Raw genomic sequence first — 25,382 nt, 5'->3', positions numbered from 1 at the left:
TTGCACGTTGTGTATCTATGATTATCACACACATACAATTTTACATTTATACGTAATGCCTTCTAATTTTTTTCTTTCGAATCTGTCGCCATAGAAAATTTTGTGTTTTACTGAGTTGTGTTACTTAAAGTCTCTATGTTGAGTGGTGTTGTGATCATTTACGTGAATGTGTCACACGAATAGTTCGAAGTTTAAACTGGCGTGTGTTTTAGATATGCATAACAGATAAGGGCAATGGTTGAATTTCTTATAATTACTGTGAAAGAAGTGAGTTCTAGTAGCTGCGTTCAGCGGGGAAAGCAGTTCAAGGAAGAACTAAAGACAAGACTCCAATTATTTAAAAAAAATACTGATCGCTCGCTGAGTTGCTTTTTCTGCTGAATGACATTGAAATTTATTTGCGTCTCAGAAATGTTTATGATAACAATTTCTGAAATGCGAATGAATTTCAATAGGACTCACTTCTTCCACGGTAAGAATTAAGTTCAATCACTACCCTTGTCTGTTACGCATATTTGAAACACATACCAGTTCAAACTGCTCGTGTGACACACTCACGTAAATAATCATAAGACCACTCAACATAGTGCAACTATTAGAGACTTCAAGTAACAATTTAGTAAAACGCGAATTTTCTATGACGCCAGATTTGAAAGAAAATTATTGGGAGGCATTTATACTTTCGTACTGACTATCGTATATTATAAGATATATTGATATAAGATATACAGAGTTTTTGCAATTGTAAACGTTTACGTAAAAATAAATATTTTAAAATGTTTCTATTCACAAGACAGATGATCCTTGAAGTAGAAATATTAATATATGGCTTTGATACGTGTATGATGCAATAAAAGATTATTTCTTAAAATAAGATTATTGCGCAAAGTTATTAAAAGTAAAAATACCGCCCTTGAGAAAAAATTAAGTGCCTTCTCAAAACGATATATTAATATCATCGATGCAATTATCACCTAATGCGATATTATCTCGTACGCATATTTACGTACGCTTGAATTTTTTGTACGGAACTAAAATATGCGTTAATAGAAGATGTATTAACGCATGTGTATAATTTTTTTGTTTGTTTTATTATCAAAATCACAGCCGCAATTCTTGTTTAGGTCGGAAGTCAGGAGAGTTCGAACGACCAACGTGCGTGAGGAATTATATATTCTCTCATCTGCTTTTTGCGTTGTCGGGGTCAATGTCAACATTTACTCGATTAACTGCAAAAAATTTGCCGATCCGTGATTTCCTGAAGGAACGCGTTAACGTCTTGACAATTTCGACATGCAGGCATAAATTAAATTACTGTTTCGGATTACGCGATCTCTTATAATCGCTCGCAATATCGAGATAATTTGAAACAATTAAAGCAATTGAAACGCGTTCGCCGTAGTCGAGCTTTTGCATCGAGCGATACACGCTGTTATTATTATTCAACCTTTCTGCCACTAAGCCAGTTTATGCCGCGTTAATATCTTAACAGCGCGAAGAGTGATCTGTGATTCTGATGATGTAAATGCATATACGTTGTGACGTCACGCAAATTAAATTTTATTTTTTTTTTTCTAAAAAACCTTAAAATTGATCAATTATTATAATTGTCTTTCACCGTATAACCTTTTGCCTTTGTCGCGACTTCAACCTTCGTGACAATTCTATTTAACTATAAAAGAATTAAAGAATTCAGACGTCGCAGTCGCCTTCTACCGATCGATCAATAGTTAAAACAACTCGGCTGCAGTACCGAGAACAGCGGCAAGAATCAAAGACAGAAAAGGATCTGGTTTCATCTTCGACGATGAAGTGTCCGACTGATAGCGCGAGAAAAATACTCAGGTTACCAGTCGCGAACTACCACCGCCATGATCTAAGCGTCCTCGAAACCCTCTGGAAGGGAAATAATTCTAACCAATGACAGCCGAAGAAACCTCCCAGAATTACCACCTCTATTCGCTCACTAGCGAATCGGAACACGGCAAATTTGGCTAGCGTTAAAATTTGCCACTATAAAAACCACGTACTCAGCCGGAGCGGAACGCATTCAATTAATATAATTAATTGATTCATAATCCTTCGAGTATTCTTAAATCTTTTGTCTTTCAATCATTCGAGTAAACGTCAGTGGGCTTTCCGTTCCCAAGAACTGCTCCGGCTGATTGACGAACTCTGGAGGTGCTTCTTCTGCAACAAATTATGTATTATGTATTTTTTTTTAATGCATATAGGCTTGATTTTAATTGTAACTTCAATCTTGGTGCATTTATTATTGCCAAGAAATATTCTTCAAACTATATATACAAGATGTTTCCTAAGTAATAAGTATAAAAAAATTGAAGGGGATATTCCTTGGCTTACTTTAGGAAGAAAAAATCCTATAAATATATAAACATATATTCTGGTTTATTTTCAAAATACAGAGTGTCAAAGTGTTAAATGTTTTATTGGTACTAGAAAATGGTTCTTAATACCACGTGTACGCATACCAAATTTGAATAAAATATTTTTAAACGTTTTTCAGATTTTCGAAATTTACATTTTTTTTTTCCCCACAACATTAACACTCTGTATTTTGAGAACAAAGCAGTTTAGGACACATGTTTGTAGGACTTTTTTTTCTTAAAATAAGCCAAGGAATATCTCCTTCAAGTTTGTGCACTTACTTAGGTAACCCTTTATATCATCTAATTTTTATATTATTTTAAAGACAGCAAATTCCTGCGATTATTGTTTGACACATTCTATTAATTTATAATGTCAACCTCTTTTATCCAGCAGGCGATACTGCTGGGTATGCTTTGCAACCGATGAAGACGATGCGACCGCAGCGTGGGTTAAACCGTGTCATTGCCGAGGCACTACAAAATGGGTTCATCAGGGTTGTATTCAGAGATGGATCGATGAGAAGCAAAAGGGTCATGCTGGACATGCCGTGGCATGCCCACAATGCAATACAGAATATATCATAGTTTATCCAAACATGGGTGAATATATTATATTATACATACATATAGATACATATGTGTATGCATGTGTGTAAATATATGTATGTATATACGTATGTGTAACATTGTTATCTAATGTTATAGTTAGTTCAATGTTTCTATATTATAAACATTATTTTACTTTATTATTGTGATATATTATAATTATACTTTTTGCACATGTAGAGTATATTCTACATGCAAATCAATTGTAGGTCCATTAGTGGTAGTACTCGACACGATTGATGCAGTCATCTTCCGAGTATGCTCTTTTATAGCCGCTGGTATAGTAGTTGGGTCCATATATTGGACAGCTATGACTTATGGTGCGGTTATTGTCATGCAAGTGGTGGGTTATAAGGATGGTCTTACTATGATCGAACAGGCTGATCCTTTAGTCCTACTGGTTGGCTTGCCAACTATTCCAATTATGTTGGTTTTGGGAAAGATGCTTTGTTGGGAAGATCAAGCCCTTAGTTTTTTTAGGCGACACGCATCCAAAGTTTCTATTTTAAGGCATTTTCTACCGAGCAGGTTTGTATCGGCAATATTACTGTCAATAAATAGTTAAATTCCACTATTCGATCATATGTATATGCTGTAGTAAATTTATGTTCTAGTACAATTTCCTTATTTTTCTCATTTTGCAAGGAAATCTATAATATTTATCGCGATTTTAAAAATAATATATATTATGTATATGGGGCATTCCACGCCAATTCGCAAGGGGTCAAACTTCGACCTTTTTATTTTTGATGGCCGCTCGTTTTTTAACAGGTCTTTACGAGTATTAGACCCCTGTTAAATCGTTTCTATAATAAATGTAGCGTTTCCGAAATAGAGCCTGCGCAAAATGAGGACTGCAAAATTTTCAATGAATTTTTTCGCCTATTAGACAACGTCTAAGAAAAAAATTCATTGAACATAAAATACGCTATTTAGATCATAGTTTAAAAAAAAAATTATCCTAAATTTTTATAATAATGATTTTAAACTAATAAAGTAAAAAAACACACAAAAATTTGAATATCTCAAAAACCCCATTTTCTATTTTTTTGAAATTTATAGGGAATATTCTAGGGAGTATTAGAAAAATTTTAAGACTAGTTGGAAGTTGCGCAGAATTTTTGGGAATTTTTTATAAATTTTTTTGTGAGGCAGTAGTAATATTTGACTCACAAAAGTGTAGTTAAAAACGCGTTTCAGACAATTCTGAAGCGATTTAGATATACTTTTTTACTAAAGCATGATGAAGATCTCGGCATAGCACACGACAATTGCGATGAATAGTGTGGGAAAGGCGAAAAAAATAAATTTATGAGGAAGTTTAATTCAATAAGTACATTTGTTTAAGAACATATTATTTATAATTTTATTATTTTGTGCTCAGTAGAATCATTCAAAAATGAGTAATCTTTAACAATTAATTTATAATTTTTGGTATGACTTGGTATGACGCAGTGGACACGTTGAGTCTGAGGTATTCTTTTTGTTTGATCGTACCGACCTGTCAAAAATTCGGCGGCAATTTCATAATTTTTTTGTCCCAATACTTAATTGCCACCGAATTTTTGACAGGTCGGTACGATCAAACAAAAAGAATACCTCAGACTCAACGTGTCCACTGCGTCATACCAAGTCATACCAAAAATTATAAATTAATTGTTAAAGATTACTCATTTTTGAATGATTCTACTGAGCACAAAATAATAAAATTATAAATAATATGTTCTTAAACAAATGTACTTATTGAATTAAACTTCCTCATAAATTTATTTTTTTCGCCTTTCCCACACTATTCATCGCAATTGTCGTGTGCTATGCCGAGATCTTCATCATGCTTTAGTAAAAAAGTATATCTAAATCGCTTCAGAATTGTCTGAAACGCGTTTTTAACTACACTTTTGTGAGTCAAATATTACTACTGCCTCACAAAAAAATTTATAAAAAATTCCCAAAAATTCTGCGCAACTTCCAACTAGTCTTAAAATTTTTCTAATACTCCCTAGAATATTCCCTATAAATTTCAAAAAAATAGAAAATGGGGTTTTTGAGATATTCAAATTTTTGTGTGTTTTTTTACTTTATTAGTTTAAAATCATTATTATAAAAATTTAGGATAATTTTTTTTTTAAACTATGATCTAAATAGCGTATTTTATGTTCAATGAATTTTTTTCTTAGACGTTGTCTAATAGGCGAAAAAATTCATTGAAAATTTTGCAGTCCTCATTTTGCGCAGGCTCTATTTCGGAAACGCTACATTTATTATAGAAACGATTTAACAGGGGTCTAATACTCGTAAAGACCTGTTAAAAAACGAGCGGCCATCAAAAATAAAAAGGTCGAAGTTTGACCCCTTGCGAATTGGCGTGGAATGCCCCATATATTATGCTTGTAAAGATACTAGAATTTTCTATTTCCAATATATCCTAAAATATAAGTTTTAAGAAAAACGCTTTAATTGAAAGTTCATTAATTTTTAAGGATACATCTTGTGGGGTCAACGCAATCTTACTCCAGGTAAATTTTTTAATCATAAATCAATCCTCTTTATTCTGCATAAAAGTAGATAAAGTAATCGAAAAATGTGAAATAAGTTTGCAAAAAATATATTTTGATATATTATCTCACATAACATTCACTTTTCGTTAACTTTATCTTAATATTTTTATAAAGTAGAATAAAGATAATTAAGTTGTGTAGAAAAACTGATTCCATTACAAAAAATAGTGATCTTAAAATTCTAAAAATGCTTCCATTTAGAACGAGATTATTATTGTGCCGATTATAAACTGGTTCTCTTAAAAAATTAAACATCATACTTTAAGATTTATTGGAAGTAATAAACACTGGTGATGTATCCTCTCTATATAAATATCTTTAGAAATTACATATATTTAACTAAGCAGTTGTTATTTACGGAAAACCCGATATAATACAGAATATAATGAAAAATGCATCCAATTAAAATAACATGCTTTTAAAATATAATTGTTACAGTTATACCGACGAAGACACAAGTATACAATATGAAGATATACCTCCAATGAACGATCCAGTGTCTGCGACACGTGTTCTTTGCGGCGCACTTTTACTGCCGACCATCGCTAGTCTATGCGGAAGAATATTTTTCGAAAGCATAAGTTCCAACTTTCAGAGAACATTGTTGGTACGTATTAATTCTTCAAATTATAAAAATACTATCACAAATGTTGTATTACTCTCAAATATATACAAGACGATTTCATATATGTATAATATTAAAAATTAACATTATTATTTAAGTAACTAAAGAACCGTTTTGTTTAAATTGCCATTATAAATCATTCATTTCTACACAAATAGTTCCCTGCTGTATTTTTGTGTGTGTGTGTGTGTGTGTGTGTGTGTACTTTTTAAAATATATTTTTCTGTTTCTTATCTCTGTAGGGTGGTGCAGCCTTTATAATAATAAAAGGTGCGTTCAAAATTTATCATAAACAGCAACAATACAAGAGACAGTGTCAGCGTCGCGTAATGGACTATACGGAAAGCAATGTAGCATTATACAAAAGGCAACAAGACTCCGAGAGTGATCAAAGTTAAATAAAATATCAATGAATATATTTGAATGTCGATTAGTGTGGATATAATCTTTCAAATGTAAAAAGGAGCAGATCGACGCTCTACAGTAGCGCTATTTATACATAAACGGTCTTACAGATATAATCTTTAATGTTACGTATATATCCATGGTGATCGTAGTACAGCCATGTGAAATAAAGAGATAGTTGTATATAAGGATATAAAAATAAGAATTATATTTGAGTAAGATCAGTGATTGTGATTCAGGAAATTGTGAAAGATGTTGGGCAATCTAAAGGATGACATCTCTTTTAAATTAACATTTAGAGGAACAGTACTTTTTAATAATTATATTACACGGGTAATACTTTCTACTATCTTCCTTGTGCGATAAAGAATAAAAGCGGGAATAATTACACGATTTTTTTCTTTATGTTATTAACGTTATCTAACTTTAAATAATCTAGCAATAATCATTATTTTTGAATTTTATATTAGGCAATTTTTGGCGTGACTCTGGTATAAGCAACCAAAGGGTACCAAACTGCACCAGAACCAATAGCAGCCACGGATAGCAACTTTGGTATATGTACCAAACCATACCAAACGATCGCCAAAAATCGCCTATTATAGTGAAAAGCTCAAGTGCTATCGCAGAGAAAAGAAATAAACGTAACAAATTATTATGGCAAATGTTTGTTACGTAAAACTATTTACTGTGACTCTAGACAGGTCTACAGAAAACTGACATTTATATATAAATTATATATGTACATATGTGTGTGCACGCGCGCATACATATGTAACATATATGTTTATACATAAATATGCTATATTAGAATTAAGGTTCATGAACTATATTTTGTAATCTAATCTCACATGTAAATGCTGTCATAAAATAATCTCTGTAGCAAATATATATATAAGAAAACCATGATTATTTACTTACATAAAAATTTACAGTGTTCGTAGTTACATCTATATTTTGTGTCATTATACATTTACATTTTATTTTTTAATAGTATTGGATATCGGGCATTCAAAGTCGCAAATGTATCCGTTATTCAAACCAATGATAATAAGCCAAGCACTCAATAACCATATAAAAATTGAATGTTCGTTAACTTGTCTACGTAAATAATAAGAGAAACTTTCAAGTAACAAGCATTGTATCTTACAATTATTCTTTTAAAAATGTCAAATGTGTCATATTCTTTTATTTTACATTATTTTTCAGATAAAAAATATCTGAGTACCTAATTTGCTAGTTTAAAATAAATTGTCTGTTCGAGTACTGATACACATAAGGCGATTTTTGGCGATCGTTTGGTATGGTTTGGTACATATGTATATCAAAGTTGCTATCCATGGCTGCTATTGGTTCTGGTGCAGTTTGGTACCCTTTGGTTGCTTATACCAGAGTCACGCCAAAAATTGCCTATACTCGAATAATTAATAGTATCATTTTGTAATAAGTTTACAAACTTGATAGTTTTTTTAACAATGTAGACTTTAACTATTACCTTTATTGAATTTATTCCCCTTTTTCCTGGTTAAATAAAACAAGTTTTTCAAAGTATAAAATATTGTATTATAAACCATATATATGTTATAAACCAATCCATTTAACACAAATATATTATTAACAAATAAAGTATACAATTTTTAGGGCGATGTTTTTTAATAACTTTTTGTATGCAAATATATTTATTAAATAGATGCAAATAGATTTCTTGCCATTTTCTGTTAAAATAATTAATTATGTATACGTTGTCTTTAAAAAGGTCTTTGCGCGAAATTCGATTTTAACATTTTTTTTTATTAAGCGGTATCCATAACACAGCCACACAAAAAAAATTTTTGTTTTGATCTGGGGGTCTGACCATGTTTACTTTATGTTTTTGGGGTCGCTGAATCCGAATCCGAGGTCTATTTAAGGTGATTGGGCCATGTACCATATGAGTCAATATAAGAGCTAAATTTTATTTTAAGAAAAACCATTTTTATGGATGTATTCTAGACACTTGTATAATTATTGGTTTTATAATGTAATTTTTCATTCGATTACGTATCAATTTATCTACTGATAAATGTAAACAATTCAAGATTTGACTTCAGTTGACATTCGTACAAGAGAAATGTCGCGACATTGCATCTCTTCGCTGTAGGCAGCTATCATGTCAGTGCCATGTGTTTGAGTGAGGTTATGTATTGTGTTTATGTTGAAAAATAATGTAAGGTAACAAACAATTTCGATAACGGGAGATTTGCTTGCAAAAGAATAGTGCTGCAATGTGGAAAAAAAACACTACACGGCGCGGCGTTGCCACATGTTCACGTCGCGTACAGCTGATCGAAAGGCCGACAAGAAACGCAACGATTCATCAACTTTGATTGAATTTTTGGCCTTATTACACGTCAACGTCGTTTTGTCTTATACTTAACAAGTGCTAGAAGAATCAAATAATGTTATTTTCAGTTTTTTGAACTTGTTTCTTTACAGACAGTGAGTGAAATTCTCGAAAAATGTAGGTCTTCGGTACGATTTCCCATAAAACCTATGTTAAAAATGCCAACTTTGAGATTTAATATCTCAAAACTAGACGTCAGATCTTCTCAAAATTGCAAATTTAAGCGTATTTAGGTTTTTTTTATAACATATGTATTTAATTCGGATTTTTTTCTTTGACATGCTCTGATGGCCCAATCACCCTAACCCCATAAGGTTTTAGTCGGGGGTCGCTTCTTATTAAAAAATTATAAACAAAAAAAGTTTCAAAAATATAGCAGTTATTTTAAGTAGGGTAGACCGGGGACAAAAGTAACAGGGTACAGTTGTAACATCGTGAATATTTCTTAAACTATAAAAGGTACGTGTGTATGACCGCGAGGCAAGATCCGCTAGATAGAGCGGCATTTGTTCCTTAGTTCATTGCCGCCCCTCGCGGAACGTGCACGTGTGCAGGAGAAGAAGTTACTTTTTTCCTTCCTGAAGTAAGTTTTCTTACGTGCATAAAATCTGAAATATTTTTCTTTTTTTATGCCGAAGGTATAAGGTTTTATTTTTATATGTTTTATTGATTATTTATGTTGATGATTTGCATAATACGATTGACTTTCATCCAGATATTTATGTAAAAAATTTACTTCAAATCATAAAATATCATTAGGGGACAATTGTAGCGTTACAATTGTCCCCGTTGCTCGGGGACAACTTCAACTTAACCTAACCCTTTAAATATATATGATTATAAATAATCTTTCAGTTGAGAAAACAGTATTATTTGTTTTTGTTTGCTATAATGTAAAAATACTGATATTGTCATGTAACAAATTATTTTATCATTAAAGTATGGTAATTGACGCCAACACGGCGTTAACTATGTAAATTCAGTCGAGGTAACATAGGCGTTAGAAACAATACAATTTATCTTATCGCGCTGTTATTATGTTGCAGAGACACACGAAAGGAGGAGTGAAGGGTTGAAGGAGCCACAGTACTACGCATACTATTATTACTAATTAATTTAGATGTAATCTATTTGTTATTTTGTTACAATATCGTGTAAGCGCAGAGAAAAATTAACGGAGCTACCGGGACTTGAACTCGGGATCCTTCGCTCACAAGCCTAGCACTTAGGCTGCTACCCCACGACTGCTCCACTACTACGCTAATTTCTCCGATCCCTCATCAATACTGGCCCTACGGCCCCAAATCTCCTACAATCGTAAAAGCTCTTTTTGATAGAGTGATAAGTGATATAATTGCATCATTCGGTCGGTATCGCCGATCCTCCACAGATCGAAAAGAATATCGGGTGCAAGACTCGAATTGTGCCTCATGACAACTTCCTTCGTTTTTTAGATCTAACATAAACATATGCAAATTAATGCAATTGGTGTACCATTTATCGATGTACCAACGATGTTTTACAGAGAGAAATAAACATTGAACATATATACTGCTGTTCGTGTGTAATTGAAAACTTGTTAGTGCCTTCGCGCCCTCCAGCAACATTTTCACCTGTGTTCTATTCACATCGAAAAAAGAAGCGTCATAATTATTTTATGCTCCTGCGCAAAAAATATAAGATTTTAATACTTCGAGATGCGCTATAATCGTGCACTACGATTCAGGCTTTGAAAATTATGGTTTTATCTTATCTATAAAACATATAAGTTGCATTGTTTTCAATCTTCTGAAACTTTCGAAAATATATGATGAGAAAACCCAGTATTCCTAATAACTTTATCCTATTTCTTCATTTAAAATTGTAACAATGATAATATTGACGATCATAAGTTATATTTTATACAGTTTATATATAGTTTTATTACGTGCGAGAGTTTATTTATTATACCTTGAATTAAAGATGAATGACGTATATGGGGAAAAACTGACTTAATGTTTTACGAAAAGAAGTTAAGTGGCTTCACGCAAAGTTAAACTTATACTTCACATCCGATATACCTGAATGTTTAAACAGATCATAATGACATGTAAAACGCGATTCTCGATTGCGTAAGAGCAAAACTAAGATGTGCGTTGTCGAACTGTAGTTGCCAGGACTATAATACGCACATATATTTTTTATTAGTGCTAAATATAGAGCGTTCCACAACTTGTGACTTTGATAGTCCGACTAATCTAAAATTGATTTTTATTTAGTGGAAATGTCAGAAGTCACCATTTATCGCTGCTTTCGATTTTCGACGTCACATGTTTTCGTAATTAAGCTTTCATGCAACGAAGGTGCTCTAGCAAAAACAATGGATCCAAATATTTTTTAATATTATTTTTTAATATTTTTTAATATTTTTTGTTGCAACCTTTTCTTCGCGTATCTTCTTTTTTTTTCATTAAATATATAGCTGCAGCTGTAGCGGCTATGCGTCGTCTTCTTACAACCTCTGCTGCAACTGCAGCTGCCACTGTACGTCTAGAATATTCAACGTACGCGATGTACTGTCTATAATAATTGGAGTACTCTATTTTTATTATACACAATTCTTCTTTAGCTGTTCTACGCTGGCTTTACAGTGAGGTGGAGTGGGGATAAACGCTGGCTTTTCTTCGCTCGCATGAAATTTCAGCTTAAGTCACCATCTAATTCTCTTTCATCACAGCTACGTCTAAAAATAATGTAATGTGTTAATATGATTATATATCATCTTTCACGCAAATTTTTACAGACAGCGTTACTAGCAACGTGCACAACTTCATTTGAGGTTATAATTGGGTACAACATTCATCGCACGATACTGTTATACGTGCAAATCGGAAACGTACCTCGAGTCCAGCTCTTCTGCGATCAACGAAGTCGGGATCGAACGTGTCAGTCGTCACTTTCTGCCAAGCGTAGAGAACCTTCTGTTCCGGCAGCCAGCGTTGCAATGGTAACACGATGTAGGGATACGAAATCTCCAGATAAGAGCACGAAGCAATTCAAATTCAGTTATTAACCTGTATGTATAAACACTCACGTAAACGTAGTAAACAGTAAATAGGTTATTAACCTGTATGTATAAACACTCACGTAAACGTAGTAAACAGTAAATAGGTTATTAACCTGTATGTATAAACACTCACGTAAACGTAGTAATTGTTAAGTTCAATGGTGCGGGAGTGGTGAAGTTAATGAAACGATGAGGATTAACGAGTTTCTATTTAATTCGTTATATACATCTTTATTCTGTATATGATACGCTTACGCTGGAGCGCTCGACCGCGTGTCGACTTCGAGAGAGTCTCTTATCTTTCTGAATATGCTCGCACCGCGCGTCGCTTGTGTGGTGTCTTTCTAACGGACGCTATACCTTTTCCCCATCTATGCTTACGTGCTCGTTGCGTGCTCGTTGCGTGCTCCCTCAGTGTCGCTCAGTCGTACCTATACATGTCCTTACATGACTAAGCTAAATTTACTTATTTCTCAACAGTAAATAAACAGTTAATAAACAGTAAATAAAATAAGTATAATAGTAATTAATCGTCGCGTCGCGTAAAGAGTCACGGTCGGTCTCGCTCCGCGCGTACTTCGTACTTACCGTGTGTCTCTCAAGTTTTTTTTTTTTGTAGTTGTTAACCCCGGTTGGGGTTATTATCGCCTTCAGCCCCGCCTTTGGGCTATATAGCGTAATTTGGTCTTGATCCGTGATTTTCTTCAACTCTGTATAATCCCTTTTTTCCTCGTACAATCTTTTCTCCTTGGTCTACGATGATCCCCTATGCTTTCTTCCACCTTATAAATTCCTTTTTTTATCTCGCACTTTTAAATATTCCTTTTTTTCCTCGTACAATTTTTTCTCTTTGGACTATGATCCCTTATGTAAAATCCCTTTTCATCTCACACATTGGAAGACACTTTTGAGACAATTAAGAGAGGTGGATTGGTCAGAGGCCCTCTCTTGATTATGTACTATATATGACTGTGTGTATGTGTAACTGTGTGTGTATGTCCGCGGTGTACTGAACTTGGTATAATTACTGCGCGCGCGGCGCAGACCACGTTGCGATCCGGAAATCGAGAATGGTCGAGAATCTGCAAATGCGCATGCGGGAGCGTGCAGGTTGCAGGCTTGAGGCTCGTGCGTGCAGCCCGGCGAGCGTTCATTCTCGTGTACGTCCTCCTCGACAGATCATGTATTACATTCTTTGTTGCGTCGCACGTTGTCGCAGTTTATCTTTGTAATACTTCTTGTGTTAATGAGTTGTAGATTAACCGAACAATAATTTCTGTCGGACGAGAAGGGCGAGCCTGTGAACGGCCTTATTACATTCAACAACGAGCATCTACCTTTTATACGCGAGAGCTGCTGAGAGAGACGGACAAGGAACGACGCATCAGGAAAGTTCTGGAACATCCTTTCGAGCTCGGTAGAAGCATTAGAGAACGTATTCACTAGTATCGACAGTACTCAGGTAACAATACAAGAGAGAGAGAGAGAGAGAGAGAGAGAGAGAGAGTCCTGACGGGCCTGGTCGCGACGACCAACCATTACACGAGCGTACAAACTGAGGATTCTTCATCCGTGAGAAAGACTAGATTAATCTTCGTGGTTCATTATTCAATATTGTGAACACTGAGCTCAGTAGACATATTAATATAATACGTTTCTTCTTGTGAGGTTGCAACCGCCATTAAAGTTCTTTTATTTCAATATAAAGTTTATTACATATTATCAGAATATATTTCTCTAACAATAACGTATTGATTTTTGTAAATCGAAGTCTGATTAAGTTAAGCGTTTCTTCTTGTAAATATTCTTATTATTAATTATCTCGTGCGATTCGAGTATAGATCTTTCGTTTACGTTTCAATAAGTAATCTTGCGTGCGTTCTCTTTTCAAGAAAGATAATAGATACTTTCAGATAAATTATTGCAAGCGATATTTGTATTCTTTTAACGAGAATTAGTGTGTCAATATCTATGATCAAGGATTATTCATCTGATATATCTGACGACTCATTGAGCTTACTAGTTATATTTTTTCTTTCATTTTTTCTTTCGTAATTAGTGAAATTAATCCTTGTAGATTGAAGAACATTGTTTTCAGAAACATATCCATTTACGAGCAGTTAAATTGACACATCGATTCTATGCATGTTACTTCTTTATGCGTTTATCAATATCTTTGCCGAGATCTTTGCTGTATATTCTTTCATATATATATTATGTGCTGTTTGTTCATGTTGAAACAATGTCCTTTTCTTGATAAAAATTAATACGATTGGTGATTGATGACTTCAATTTCGTCGAGATCAGACAAGTTAAGATACGTCTCACTTTCATATAAGTGTCGATCTACAATACGAGATACATTTCATGTAGATAATTATTATTGTAAGATAGAGGCGTTACCAATATCAAGGAAAGGATCCGTTCCGACTAATTACTTTATTCTTTACATTGTATTTGGTACAGCTTACTTTCATTATATGATCTTTATTTATACGATATATATTTTCAATTGGGATACATATGCTAATACACAATCTACGAACAGTCCATCTTTTAGTTTTGTGTCTAGCTTTCTCATCAAATCATTTGACCTGGCTCATGCGTGAGCTGGTATACGTAACATACATGATGATAATGATTACCCAGATAGCCAAATGCTGTGAGTTTGCTGCCATGTTGCCAACAAGCAGCTTGTCGTTAATGCAATTAATTTTGACAAACTCGGGACAAGGTGAGACAGCATTATGCTTGTCGGGTTGAACTCATATGCATTATATTTCTATTAACAGCAAATTGATTGCAACGTGACAGCATCAATTTGTGGGGGATTTGTGACAATTTTATATTGTCAACACTTCGTTAGCAACGAGATACGTACAATTAAAAAATTTCATAGCTTCATGACATATACACAATAACGGATGGAAATCATTATATATGTGTTGTTGCCGTCACGTTTGCATCATGATGCTCAAGATCGAACGATGAATCATTCATTGCTGTCATGTTGCAGATAATATAACGTACCAATATTGCAGACCGTTTGCTCTTGAAATTGCGTCAACTGATTGCATGTATAAGCTGTATTTGTAACGTGTTCTATTTCGATGTCAGCAAATTTGCAGCAAATATATGAAAACACATGCAATGCATTAGTTTGCTCAATATGCTCTATCACGCTTGGCTATCGGGGTAGTTCCTTTAAATCCCAAGTGAAACATAAGGTCTCCTATAAGATTTCAGTAATCGCCTTAAATTCAGATGTACGGGGTGATTCTGAGAGTCGTCAACTTTAACGCTAAATATCTCGCTTCGCAGGGCAGACCGCCTCATTGTTCTGCCAGATTCTTTCGTTTCGTGTCAAAACTCGTCGAATGAGCATAACTTTATTGATATTCTAGGTGCAGCGCCTATTCTAAATAATTACCCCCACAATGTCATGTGTGTCCATCTCGCCGAAGCACGCGGAAAGTAGCCTCCAAATTATGGAGAGTTATCTGCACAAGCAACAACTGACAGACGTCACGCTGATCGCGGGTGAGTGTACCCGCCCTTTACCGGGCTCCGGGATGCTTTTTGTTTTGATAACAATTAACGCACCTATGTGTCAACTGTCAATTGGACTTGTAATGATTCAGATGATAATGGTTAATCAAACGTTTTAATTAATAAAAACGAGGAGAGTTATTATTTATTTTATACCAATTTGTTTACATAAAATGTGCATTTTCTAATATAATTTTATGTATATTTTTATGTATAATTAAGAGATTCAAAGAGAAATGCTTTTTATTGTTAAAAGTTGTTATTCAAAGTTTTTAACCAGTACAAATTGAAGAGAGAGTATATTTTGTAACAACATATTGAAAATATTCCTCGCACTCGATGAACTTGTGTGACATCCCATTTCTCATATTTTCTTTCTCTGTTCTGTGCTTTTCTTAGGAAATAAGCGTATCCCAGCTCATCGATTAGTACTCAGTGTTGGCTCAGAATATTTTGCTGCCATGTTCACAAATTCTATGCGAGAGTCGGTACAAAATGAAATAGAATTAATGAATGTTGATGGAGATGCTTTATGGGCTTTGGTTCTTTATTGTTATACAGGTAATTCTACTTGAGAAGGTGTTTCATGTAAGAAAACATTTCACGAATATTAACGTTACGATAAAGGCATTTGCAGATATTTTTTTAAGCCGTTTTTGTTAATTTCTGGATTTCTTGTCAATTCTTAATAACGTGTTCTTTTGTATACTTGCAGGTTGCATAGAATTACAGGAAGATAGCGTAGAGACTTTACTTGTAACAGCATGTTTGTTACAAATGAATCCAGTTATTAAAGCGTGCTGTCAGTTTCTCGTCAAACAACTTCACCCAAGCAACTGTCTGGGCATACGGATGTTCGCCGATACGCAAGGTTGTTCGGAATTGGTTGAATATGCACACGCATACACTACCAAACATTTCATAGAAGTTACAAAAAATGAAGAATTCTTACTGCTATCTGCCAATGAAGTTTCGAAGTTACTTGAGTCTGAGGATCTTAATGTTCCCTCGGAAGAAACTATCTTTCATGTAAGACAAACTGTTTGTTGAGAGCGAACCAATTTATATTTATGTTTGAGTTTATATTTATGTTTGAGCAAATATTTCATACAAATGCAATTAAAATATCTAAGCTGAGATGCAGAATAAATAGAATCGTTATTGTTTTATTATTATTTCAGGCTCTAGTAACTTGGCTGGAACACGATCCAGAAAACAGGAGCAAAGATGCCAGTAAATTATTAGGTTTAGTCAAATTACCGTTGCTATCACCCGCGGTAAGTTCATCGACAGCTCAATTTTTTCACTCGACAGAACTTGTGCATTAGCTTAACTAATAAATCAAAACAGTTTATAGCTGACAATATTGAGAGTAACGAAATGTTCAAAGACCAAAGAATGGTGCAGGAATTAGTAATGGAAGCATTGAAGTATCATTTGCTGCCTGAGCGAAGACCTTTGCTTCAAACAGGCAGGACGAAACCCAGAAAAGCCACTGTGGGTACGTTGTTAGCTGTCGGAGGGACGCACGACAATAAAGGTAATTTATTATATCCAAAATGAATTATTTAATATTAATCGCATAACTGATAATTAATAAATCACGATTAATGTAAAGAAAATTTATTATGCCAATATTGTCGCACTATTTTACTTTTTCCAAGCGAAATAATTTGCAACGTACTTTCTAGGTGCAACATCTATAGATGCATTTTCATTACGCGATAATGCCTGGAGATCTTTAGCAGCCATGAACAGTAGATTACTATTTGGCGCAGTGGTAATCGATAAAAAATTGATTGTCGCGGGCGGTAGAGTACGTCCACGCGGTAGAAAAGTATTGAACACAGTAGAATGCTTTGATTTTTCCACTTTTACGTGGAGCACTCTACCACCTATGAATGTTCATCGATTCGGATTAGGTATGTGCAAATGCATGAGAATTTGCAAAATTAATGTGCAATTTATTTCATTTATTCATAATCAAACCCTGGCAAATACGTTATAATATTCTTTCTCAGGAATGGCAGTCTTAGGTGGATTTTTATATGCTGTTGGTGGTTACGACGGTAATTGTTTTCTTAATGCGGTAGAGAGATGGGATCCGGGAACAGGTCATTGGAGTTCAATATGCCCTATGTCCGTACAAAGATGTGGAGTCGGTGTAGCTGTGTTAAATGATAAGTAAGTCTTTACAGATAAATTATTAAATTTATATGTCATATCTGTTTTCAATCATTTTAATGTCCTTTTTAGTACGTGTCTTTGTATAAATATTATTTTATTAACTTTAAATTTTATTAAATATTAAATTTTTTTAAAATAAATTTGATATTAAATTTTTTATGATGTTTTAGATTGTATGCCGTAGGAGGAGCAGATATCAGTTCCTGCTTAAATACAGTAGAATGTTACGATCCGCACACGAACAAATGGACACCGTGCGCACCTATGTCAAAGAGACGAGGCTGTGTAGGCGTAGGAGTAATGAATGGTTGTCTTTATGCACTCGGTGGTAACGACAGTTCAGCTAGCAATCCCAATGTTAGCAGATTCGACTGTGTAGAAAGGTATAAAGCTGCTGTTACATTATATGTTAAAACTTTCAAGTTATATATAATGCGATGTAACAATATAGATATGATCCTAAAACCGATACGTGGACTATGGTTGCGCCAATGAGTGTGCCCCGGAGTAGAGTTGGTGTGTGCGTATTAGGTGACCGACTTATGCCCGATCTACAATAGCTGTAGTAAGCTGTAGTAAGCCTCAAGATGTAAGAAACTGACCAATCACAGTCGATTATTCTCCTCACATTCGCCTGTAATTGGTCAATTTCTTACGGCTTGAGGCTTACTACAGCTTACTACAGCTATTGTAGATCGGGCATTATGGCCGTGGGAGGAGATCACGGCCAACAATGTCTCACACTAGTGGAAGCCTACGATCCACATCTCAACGAATGGGAATCTGTGAGTGTATAAACTATTCCTGTAATTGAATAGGGTAAATAGAAATAATTGTAAATATATTTTGTAAACTTAAACCTTTTTTATGTTTATAGGTTGCTCCTCTTAAGACTGGCCGTGCGGGACTCTGTGTTGCTGTTGTAAAAAATTTAACCCAATGACATGTAGATTATTTTTACTAAACGATCAGTAATTGCACTTGCTAATTATGCAATTTATATTTGTAATTGCAAATGATTTAGGTGTTTCAGAAATATGACAGAATCTGCTCTCTTGTGATATTGCATGCATGTTAAATTAGTCACATTGTTATTTTCCTGAAACAATTTTAGATAAGTATTATATTTCTTCTTAGCATGTAACAATTTTTATAGGATTTTTACATTTTCGTACTGTATTGAAAAAATTTCAACCATTGTAACTATCAAACATTATATTTGGCACTTGTTTGTACATGGTGATAATGATTAGTTCCTTTAAATCCCAAGTGGAACATAAAATCTCTTATAAGGTTTCAGTAATCGCTTTAAATTCAGATGTACGGGGTGATTAGCCGACAGTACCCTGGCATGGTGACAAATATATAAAACATCCTTAAAGTTTTAAGCTTTTAATTCTCTTTTTTATATTGACAAGTTGCTAATTTTCATCTCACTTTTTTAGCATTTCTGACAACTTACTCGCAACATTGTTGTGTTCATTAGCTATAGCAACTTGCAATAACGTATTTCCTTGATTATTATGAGCATTTGTTACAACTATATACTCATCCGGTTTTATCGCTTTTAATTTGCTGATTATTTCAACATTACCATTTTTTGCATCTCTAAACATTTCTTCAACTAGTTTCAGTAAGTCATTAACGTTTTGGTCATTAGAAAGATCAAGAGGTGTTTTACCTTCATTATTTTTAATGTTATAAATTGCACCACGTTTTAATAAGGACTTGGTAATATCCAAAAAATCATTTTTGGCTGCAACGTGAAGCGATGTAGCGCCACTAGCAGCGGTTTTAGTATTGAAAAAATTGTTTACTTTATCATAACTCTTACATGTTGTAATAAAACTTCAACAATTATTTTAAAACTTTTAGAAGTAGCAGTGTGTAATAGTATATTACCTTTATTAGTAACTTGATTAACACAAGCTGTTTTTTAGTAAGACACATAATGTGTTCACAACACTTGCCTGTCCATTTGCTAACTGAGTGTAGTGTAACGGTGTTCTTCCATCAATGTCTTTTTCATTGGCATCAGCTCTTTTAATCAAATCTTTATAAGCGCTGAACAGATGTATTATGTCATCATTATTAACAGCAATGGACGCTGATGGTTTGCTCTCTATACATATATCTTTCATGCATTCTTTCTATTTTTTCTCTTTCTTTCCATCCCCATAGCTCTGCTCCATACAACGCTATGCTTGCTACCAGTGAGTCGAATTTTATCCTTCTTACCCAATCCCTTCCGACAATTCTTTTTCCTATCCCCCAGACCTGTTTCATTGCCACCGCTGCTTTCCTTACTCTTTCGTTTATTTGCGCCTCCTGCCTTCCGTTCCTTTGAAATGTGTACCCTAGGTAACAGAATTCCTTCACCTCTTTTATTCTTCTTTCTTCCATCTCCACTCTACTTTCTTCATTTTACCTTCTCCCTTCCTAAATTTTATTACCTTTGTTTTCCCTACGTTCACTCTTAGCTTCTTTCTGTCAAAGTATTTTTCCAATTTTTTCAGCATTCTCTTCATCTCTTCTTCATCTTCTGCTATAGCTACTATGTCATCCGCGTATGCTAATGTCCAGAATTTTATTTTCCCTATTACTACCCCTCCGTCCTGTCCCTTCCTCATTGTTTTCTCTATATCCGCCAGCAGAGATATGAATAAGAGTATAGCGCTCAGTGGGCATCCTTGCCTAACTCCTTTGACCGTCCAGAAGCATGGTCCTTTTTCTCCTTTTACCCTCACTACGCATCTTGTCTTCTCGTATAAGCCTTCTATCCTTGTCCTCAGCTGATCACTGATTCTTTCTCTTTTCATTACTTCCTATATTCTATCTCTACCCACGGAGTCGAATGCTGCTTTCAGATCTATAAATGCTTCTACCAGCTTCCCTTTTTCTTGCTCATAGCTCTTCCAATCACGTAGTTCAGTGCATATATATTTTCCATTGTTCCTTTCCTTTTTCTAAATCCTGTCTGTGTTTCTGGTAGTATCCCCTTTTCCTCTGCCTCTTTCTCTAGCCTCTTAGCCAATATTGCTGCATATATTTTACAACTTGTGTTCATTAATGTTACCCCTCTGTAATCCTGCACTTCTTACCCTGCTTTTTTTTTTACTATTGGTACTATTATTCGATCTGCTCAATCCCGGTTTCGACTATGCACTCTCCGCTTCGTGCACGCATTTTTTCCTTCAATCTCTCGCCTCCATGCTGTCCTCCATGCTGTATCGCATATCTCCCATATTTTTTCCTTCAATCTCTTGCCTCCATAAATCCATACCTCATTTGTCAGTCCATCCGTGCCTGCAGCTTCCTTCTCTCTCATTTCCCTGCACGGGGATTTTCTAACTTCTTAACGACAGTTTTGATATCGTTGCGCACGTATTATATATGGTAAAAAAACTGCGCAACGATACCGAAACTGTTGTTAAGGAGTTAGAGAATACCCGTGCTGATTAATACTTCTTCCACTTCTTCTCTTCTTATTTCCTCCTGCCCCTCTTTGCTGCCTACTCTTTCCTCTCCCTTTCTGTCTTTTTCACGCGGTTTTACCGTAACTCCCTCTAGTAACTCCATGAAGTGTTGCATACTTAATAATTAAAATACTATTATATATAATTGTAAGCGTCAATTCAAAAATGTTCTGCTTTATTTTCGAATTGCTTTTGAACTTTACGTAGAATATTCCATTTTTTCAGTGCATTTTTCTTTGCCTGATTTAGGATTGATTTTTTGTCTCTTAACAAAAATACTGTGCAGCTGATCGCTGTCAAATAGTAAATTTATTGAAAATAAGGATCTCTTAACAAATTTTATGAAACAAATACAAAAATTTTGGTTGCAAAATTATACTCTTCAGTTAATCTCAAGCGGACTTTACCTCAACGGAATCTTAATTTGTTGCTTAATTGCAGAGACATACGATAATATATAGTAATTAAAGTAAAAAAGTTGCGATAAACTGCTGATCCCCTTTGACATCTGTTTGATAAGAAAAATTTTGATACAAAAGTCTTCTTTATTTCAAGATAATTGCCATAGAAACAGGACAATCTAATAACGTTTCATCACGTATTTTCCGTATCTTTGTATCTACCACTTGTTACTTAGGTTTTTTCGAGGTATAATACTACCACTTTGTTTTTTTTCGAGGTAAAGATACTACTGTTTAGGTTTTTTCGAGATTTTTCAAGATACAAAGATTACGTCTACCACTTGTTACTTAGATTTTTTTGAGGTATAATACTACCACTATTTTTTTTTGAGGTAACAATATATACACTACTATGCGTGTACTTGGCGCCTTTCTTTACCTTTTTTTTAAAAAAGGTAATTTTGTACGGATATCACGCTTTTTTGTATTACGCATTTTATAAACAGTATGTACAGGGTGTTATTTCGAGGTATAATACTACCACTTTGTTTTTTTTCGAGGTAACAGCATAATACATATACACTACTATGCGTGTACTTGGCGCCTTTTTTTACCTTTTTTTGAAATAGGTAATTTTGTACGGATATCACGCCTTTTTGTAGTGTTATTACGCATCTTAATCTTAACAGAAAAAAATTACACCTTATAAAGAAATGTGTCTGAAGTTGTTAATATATATAATATATACATTGCCGGACATTGCTTTTATGTAAAATATGCATCTATATTATGTTGCTTGTAAAAATTATTTCTTATCAACTTTTTTGAAAAATAATATATTGTGAAACATTTTAAGACTAAAACCAATTCGCTATCTGTATTTTAACTGGTACTTTACTCTTGTACGTATGGGGTACTAACGTTCGAGTTGGCCAAAGGCCGTGTTTTTATTTTTCCGCTACGTGCCCTACGAGCGGAAATATTGCAACGCAAAGTTGAAATGTGAAAATATTATATTAAGATATTTCTACTAACGTCGACGTCTCTCAATATATATGACATATATATATATATCAGAGAAATGTAACTTTCATTTGTTCGACACTGGCCGATAGACTTATCGGTCAGGAAGAAGATTTCTATTTAGGTAAATTAGAAAATAATATTAACAGGTCGCTTATCGCAATTTTTTATTTTTTATTTAGTAAGATAGAAAAAATTTTATAACTATCTAACAAACAGTAATACAGCATTGCTCTACATAGATTTTTGAGATCAGTGGTTATAATATGAAAAAAAAGAATAATTTTTATACACTAAACTTTAAACTTGTCTAAATGATTATATTTATGAAAAAAAATATAAGAGACCTTTTTTGTAGATCGTTAAATTTTCTACAAAAATATGTATTGATTATTTCATAATTTAGATAGTCGATATTATAAAATTTACCAAACTTTAACTTTGAATATCTTTTGAACGGAAGCGAATTTATGAAAAAATGATAAGAGATCTTTTTTGTAAAACGATAAATTTACTACAAAAATCTATGTGAAGCAATGCTGTATTACTGTTTGTTAGATAGTTATAAAATTTTTTCTATCTTACTAAATAAAAAATAAAAAATCGCGATAAGCGACCTGTTAATATTAATTAATATTAAGAGCTCATACTTTAACAAGTATCTTATTTTACCCTCCTGCAAGTATATATGCTATTCGTGAAATAAAAAATGGCATAGTTCTTTTAAGAAAAAATATGTAACATTAACAATGTATAATCAACGGACATTATATATTTCAACTTTTATTTAGGTAAATGTTTACAATTAGGGCCTGAGCTCCGATGACCTTGACCTTGACATATGTTGTCAAGGTCACCCTCCTGAGTGACCTTCAGAAGGTTTTAGTCGGGAATCGCTTCTTATTAAAAAGTTATAAACAAAAAAAGTTTCAAAAATATAGCAGTTATTTTAAGTAGGGTAGACCGGGGACAAAAGTAACAGGGTACAGTTGTAACATCGTGAATATTTCTTAAACTATAAAAGGTACATACGTGTGTATGACCGCGAGGCAAGATCCGCTAGATAGAGCGGCATTTGTTCCTTAGTTCATTGCCGCCCCTCGCGGAACGTGCACGTGTGCAGGAGAAGAAGTTACTTTTTTCCTTCTTGAAGTAAGTTTTCTTACGTGCATAAAATCTGAAATATTTTTCTTTTTTTATGCCGAAGGTATAAAGTTTTATTTTTATATGTTTTAGTGATTAGTATTTATGTTGATGATTTGCATAATACGATTGACTTTCATCCAGATATTTATGTAAAAAATTTACTTCAAATCATAAAATATCATTAGGGGACAATTGTAACATCAATGCCTGGGGGACAGTTGTAGCGTTACAATTGTCCCCGTTGCTCGGGGACAACTTTAACTTAACCTAAACATTTAAATATATATGATTATAAATAATATTTCAGTTGAGAAAACAGTATTATTTGTTTTTGTTTGCTATAATGTAAAAATACTGATATTGTCATGTAACAAATTATTTTATCATTAAAGTATGGTAATTAACGCCAACACGGCGTTAACTATGTAAATTCAGTCGAGGTAACATAGGCGTTAGAAACAATACAATTTATCTTATCGCGCTGTTATTATGTTGCAGAGACACACGAAAGGAGGAGTGAAGGGTTGAAGGAGCCACAGTACTACGCATACTATTATTACTAATTAATTTAGATGTAATCTATTTGTTATTTTGTTACAATATCGTAAAAGCTCTTTTTGATAGAGTGATAAGTGATATAATTGCATCATTCGGTCGGTATCGCCGATCCTCCACAGACCGAAAAGAATATCGGGTGCAAGACTCGAATTGTGCCTCATGACAACTTCCTTCGTTTTCTAGATCTAACATAAACATATGCAAATTAATGCAATTGGTGTACCATTTATCGATGTACCAACGATGTTTTACAGAGAGAAATAAACATTGAACATATATACTGCTGTTCGTGTGTAATTGAAAACTTGTTAGTGCCTTCGCGCCCTCCAGCAACATTTTCACCTGTGTTCTATTCACATCGAAAGAAGAAGCGTCATAATTATTTTATGCTCCTGCGCAAAAAATATAAGATTTTAATACTTTGAGATGCGCTATAATCGTGCACTACGATTCAGGCTTTGAAAATTATGGTTTTATCTTATCTATAAAACATATAAGTTGCATTGTTTTCAATCTTCTGAAACTTTCGAAAATATACGATGAGAAAACCCAGTATTCCTAATAACTTTATCCTATTTCTTCATTTAAAATTGTAACGATGATAATATTGACGATCATAAGTTATATTTTATACAGTTTATATATCAAGAGACACGGTAGTGTCTCGCGCCAAGTACACGCGGAGCGAGACCGACCGTGACTCTTTTACGCGACGCGACGGGTTGCGAGTACCCGAGATGTTGAGATCTCGATAACGAGTGAACGGATCGAGTTCTAAGTAGGCTTGATCGATAGCTTGGGGTCCAATTAGGGGGGGGGTTTCTCTCATAATATTCCGCTACGTGCCCTACGAGCGGAGATATTGCGACGCAAAGTCCAAATGGGAAAATTTATTTTTAAGATACTCCTCCTCCTCCTCCTCCTAACGCCGACGTCTCAATATTATTATGATTATCACAGAAACGTCCCTTTCACTTTTTCGACGCTGGCGGCGCAGGTATCGCCAGTTTCGATATCGCGCGCGTATTT

General features: G+C 34.0%; 2 protein-coding genes across 3 annotated transcripts; both read left to right on the top strand.

Moving 5' to 3' along the window:
• Nucleotides 1–2,761: 2,761 nt before the first annotated feature.
• On the top strand, nucleotides 2,762–9,039 carry LOC139814841 (E3 ubiquitin-protein ligase MARCHF5-like; the record flags this gene model as incomplete). The annotated part of the gene is made up of 5 exons (XM_071781333.1): nucleotides 2,762–2,990; nucleotides 3,206–3,524; nucleotides 5,477–5,512; nucleotides 5,993–6,161; nucleotides 6,422–9,039. Coding segments are annotated over 5 exons (909 nt in total), but the record flags the coding sequence as incomplete, so codon positions are not given.
• Nucleotides 9,040–13,170: 4,131 nt separating this feature from the next.
• Nucleotides 13,171–19,130, top strand: LOC139814575 (kelch-like protein 5). Of its 2 annotated transcripts, XM_071780915.1 has the most exons (12): nucleotides 13,171–13,475; nucleotides 15,418–15,553; nucleotides 15,962–16,123; nucleotides 16,278–16,591; nucleotides 16,744–16,839; nucleotides 16,913–17,102; nucleotides 17,254–17,484; nucleotides 17,584–17,746; nucleotides 17,920–18,132; nucleotides 18,201–18,293; nucleotides 18,444–18,534; nucleotides 18,627–19,130. In XM_071780915.1, the coding sequence occupies exons 2-12, from the start codon at nucleotides 15,451–15,453 to the stop codon at nucleotides 18,690–18,692; spliced, it is 1,722 nt and encodes a 573-aa protein (XP_071637016.1). In that variant the 5' UTR covers nucleotides 13,171–13,475; nucleotides 15,418–15,450; the 3' UTR covers nucleotides 18,693–19,130. The 2 variants fall into 2 exon arrangements, with proteins under 2 accessions (XP_071637016.1, XP_071637015.1); XM_071780914.1 differs by lacking the exon at nucleotides 18,627–19,130 and having other exon boundaries at nucleotides 13,172–13,475; nucleotides 17,599–17,746; nucleotides 18,201–18,453.
• The last annotated feature ends 6,252 nt before the right edge of the window (nucleotides 19,131–25,382 follow it).

This window comes from Temnothorax longispinosus, chromosome 6 (genome assembly GCF_030848805.1).
Source record: "Temnothorax longispinosus isolate EJ_2023e chromosome 6, Tlon_JGU_v1, whole genome shotgun sequence".
Taxonomy (NCBI): domain Eukaryota; kingdom Metazoa; phylum Arthropoda; class Insecta; order Hymenoptera; family Formicidae; genus Temnothorax; species Temnothorax longispinosus.
This window is presented reverse-complemented; position numbering and strand designations above follow the sequence as displayed.

Excerpts from the sequence above, each read along its gene's own strand:
- LOC139814575 (XM_071780915.1), top strand. The coding sequence starts at position 15,451 with ATGTCATGTGTGTCCATCTCGCCGAAGCACGCGGAAAGTAGCCTCCAA. Across the intron at positions 17,103-17,253 it reads AGGGACGCACGACAATAAAG|GTGCAACATCTATAGATGCA; the intron begins GTAATTTATTAT and ends CGTACTTTCTAG. Across the intron at positions 18,294-18,443 it reads GTATTAGGTGACCGACTTAT|ATCGGGCATTATGGCCGTGG; the intron begins GCCCGATCTACA and ends CAGCTATTGTAG.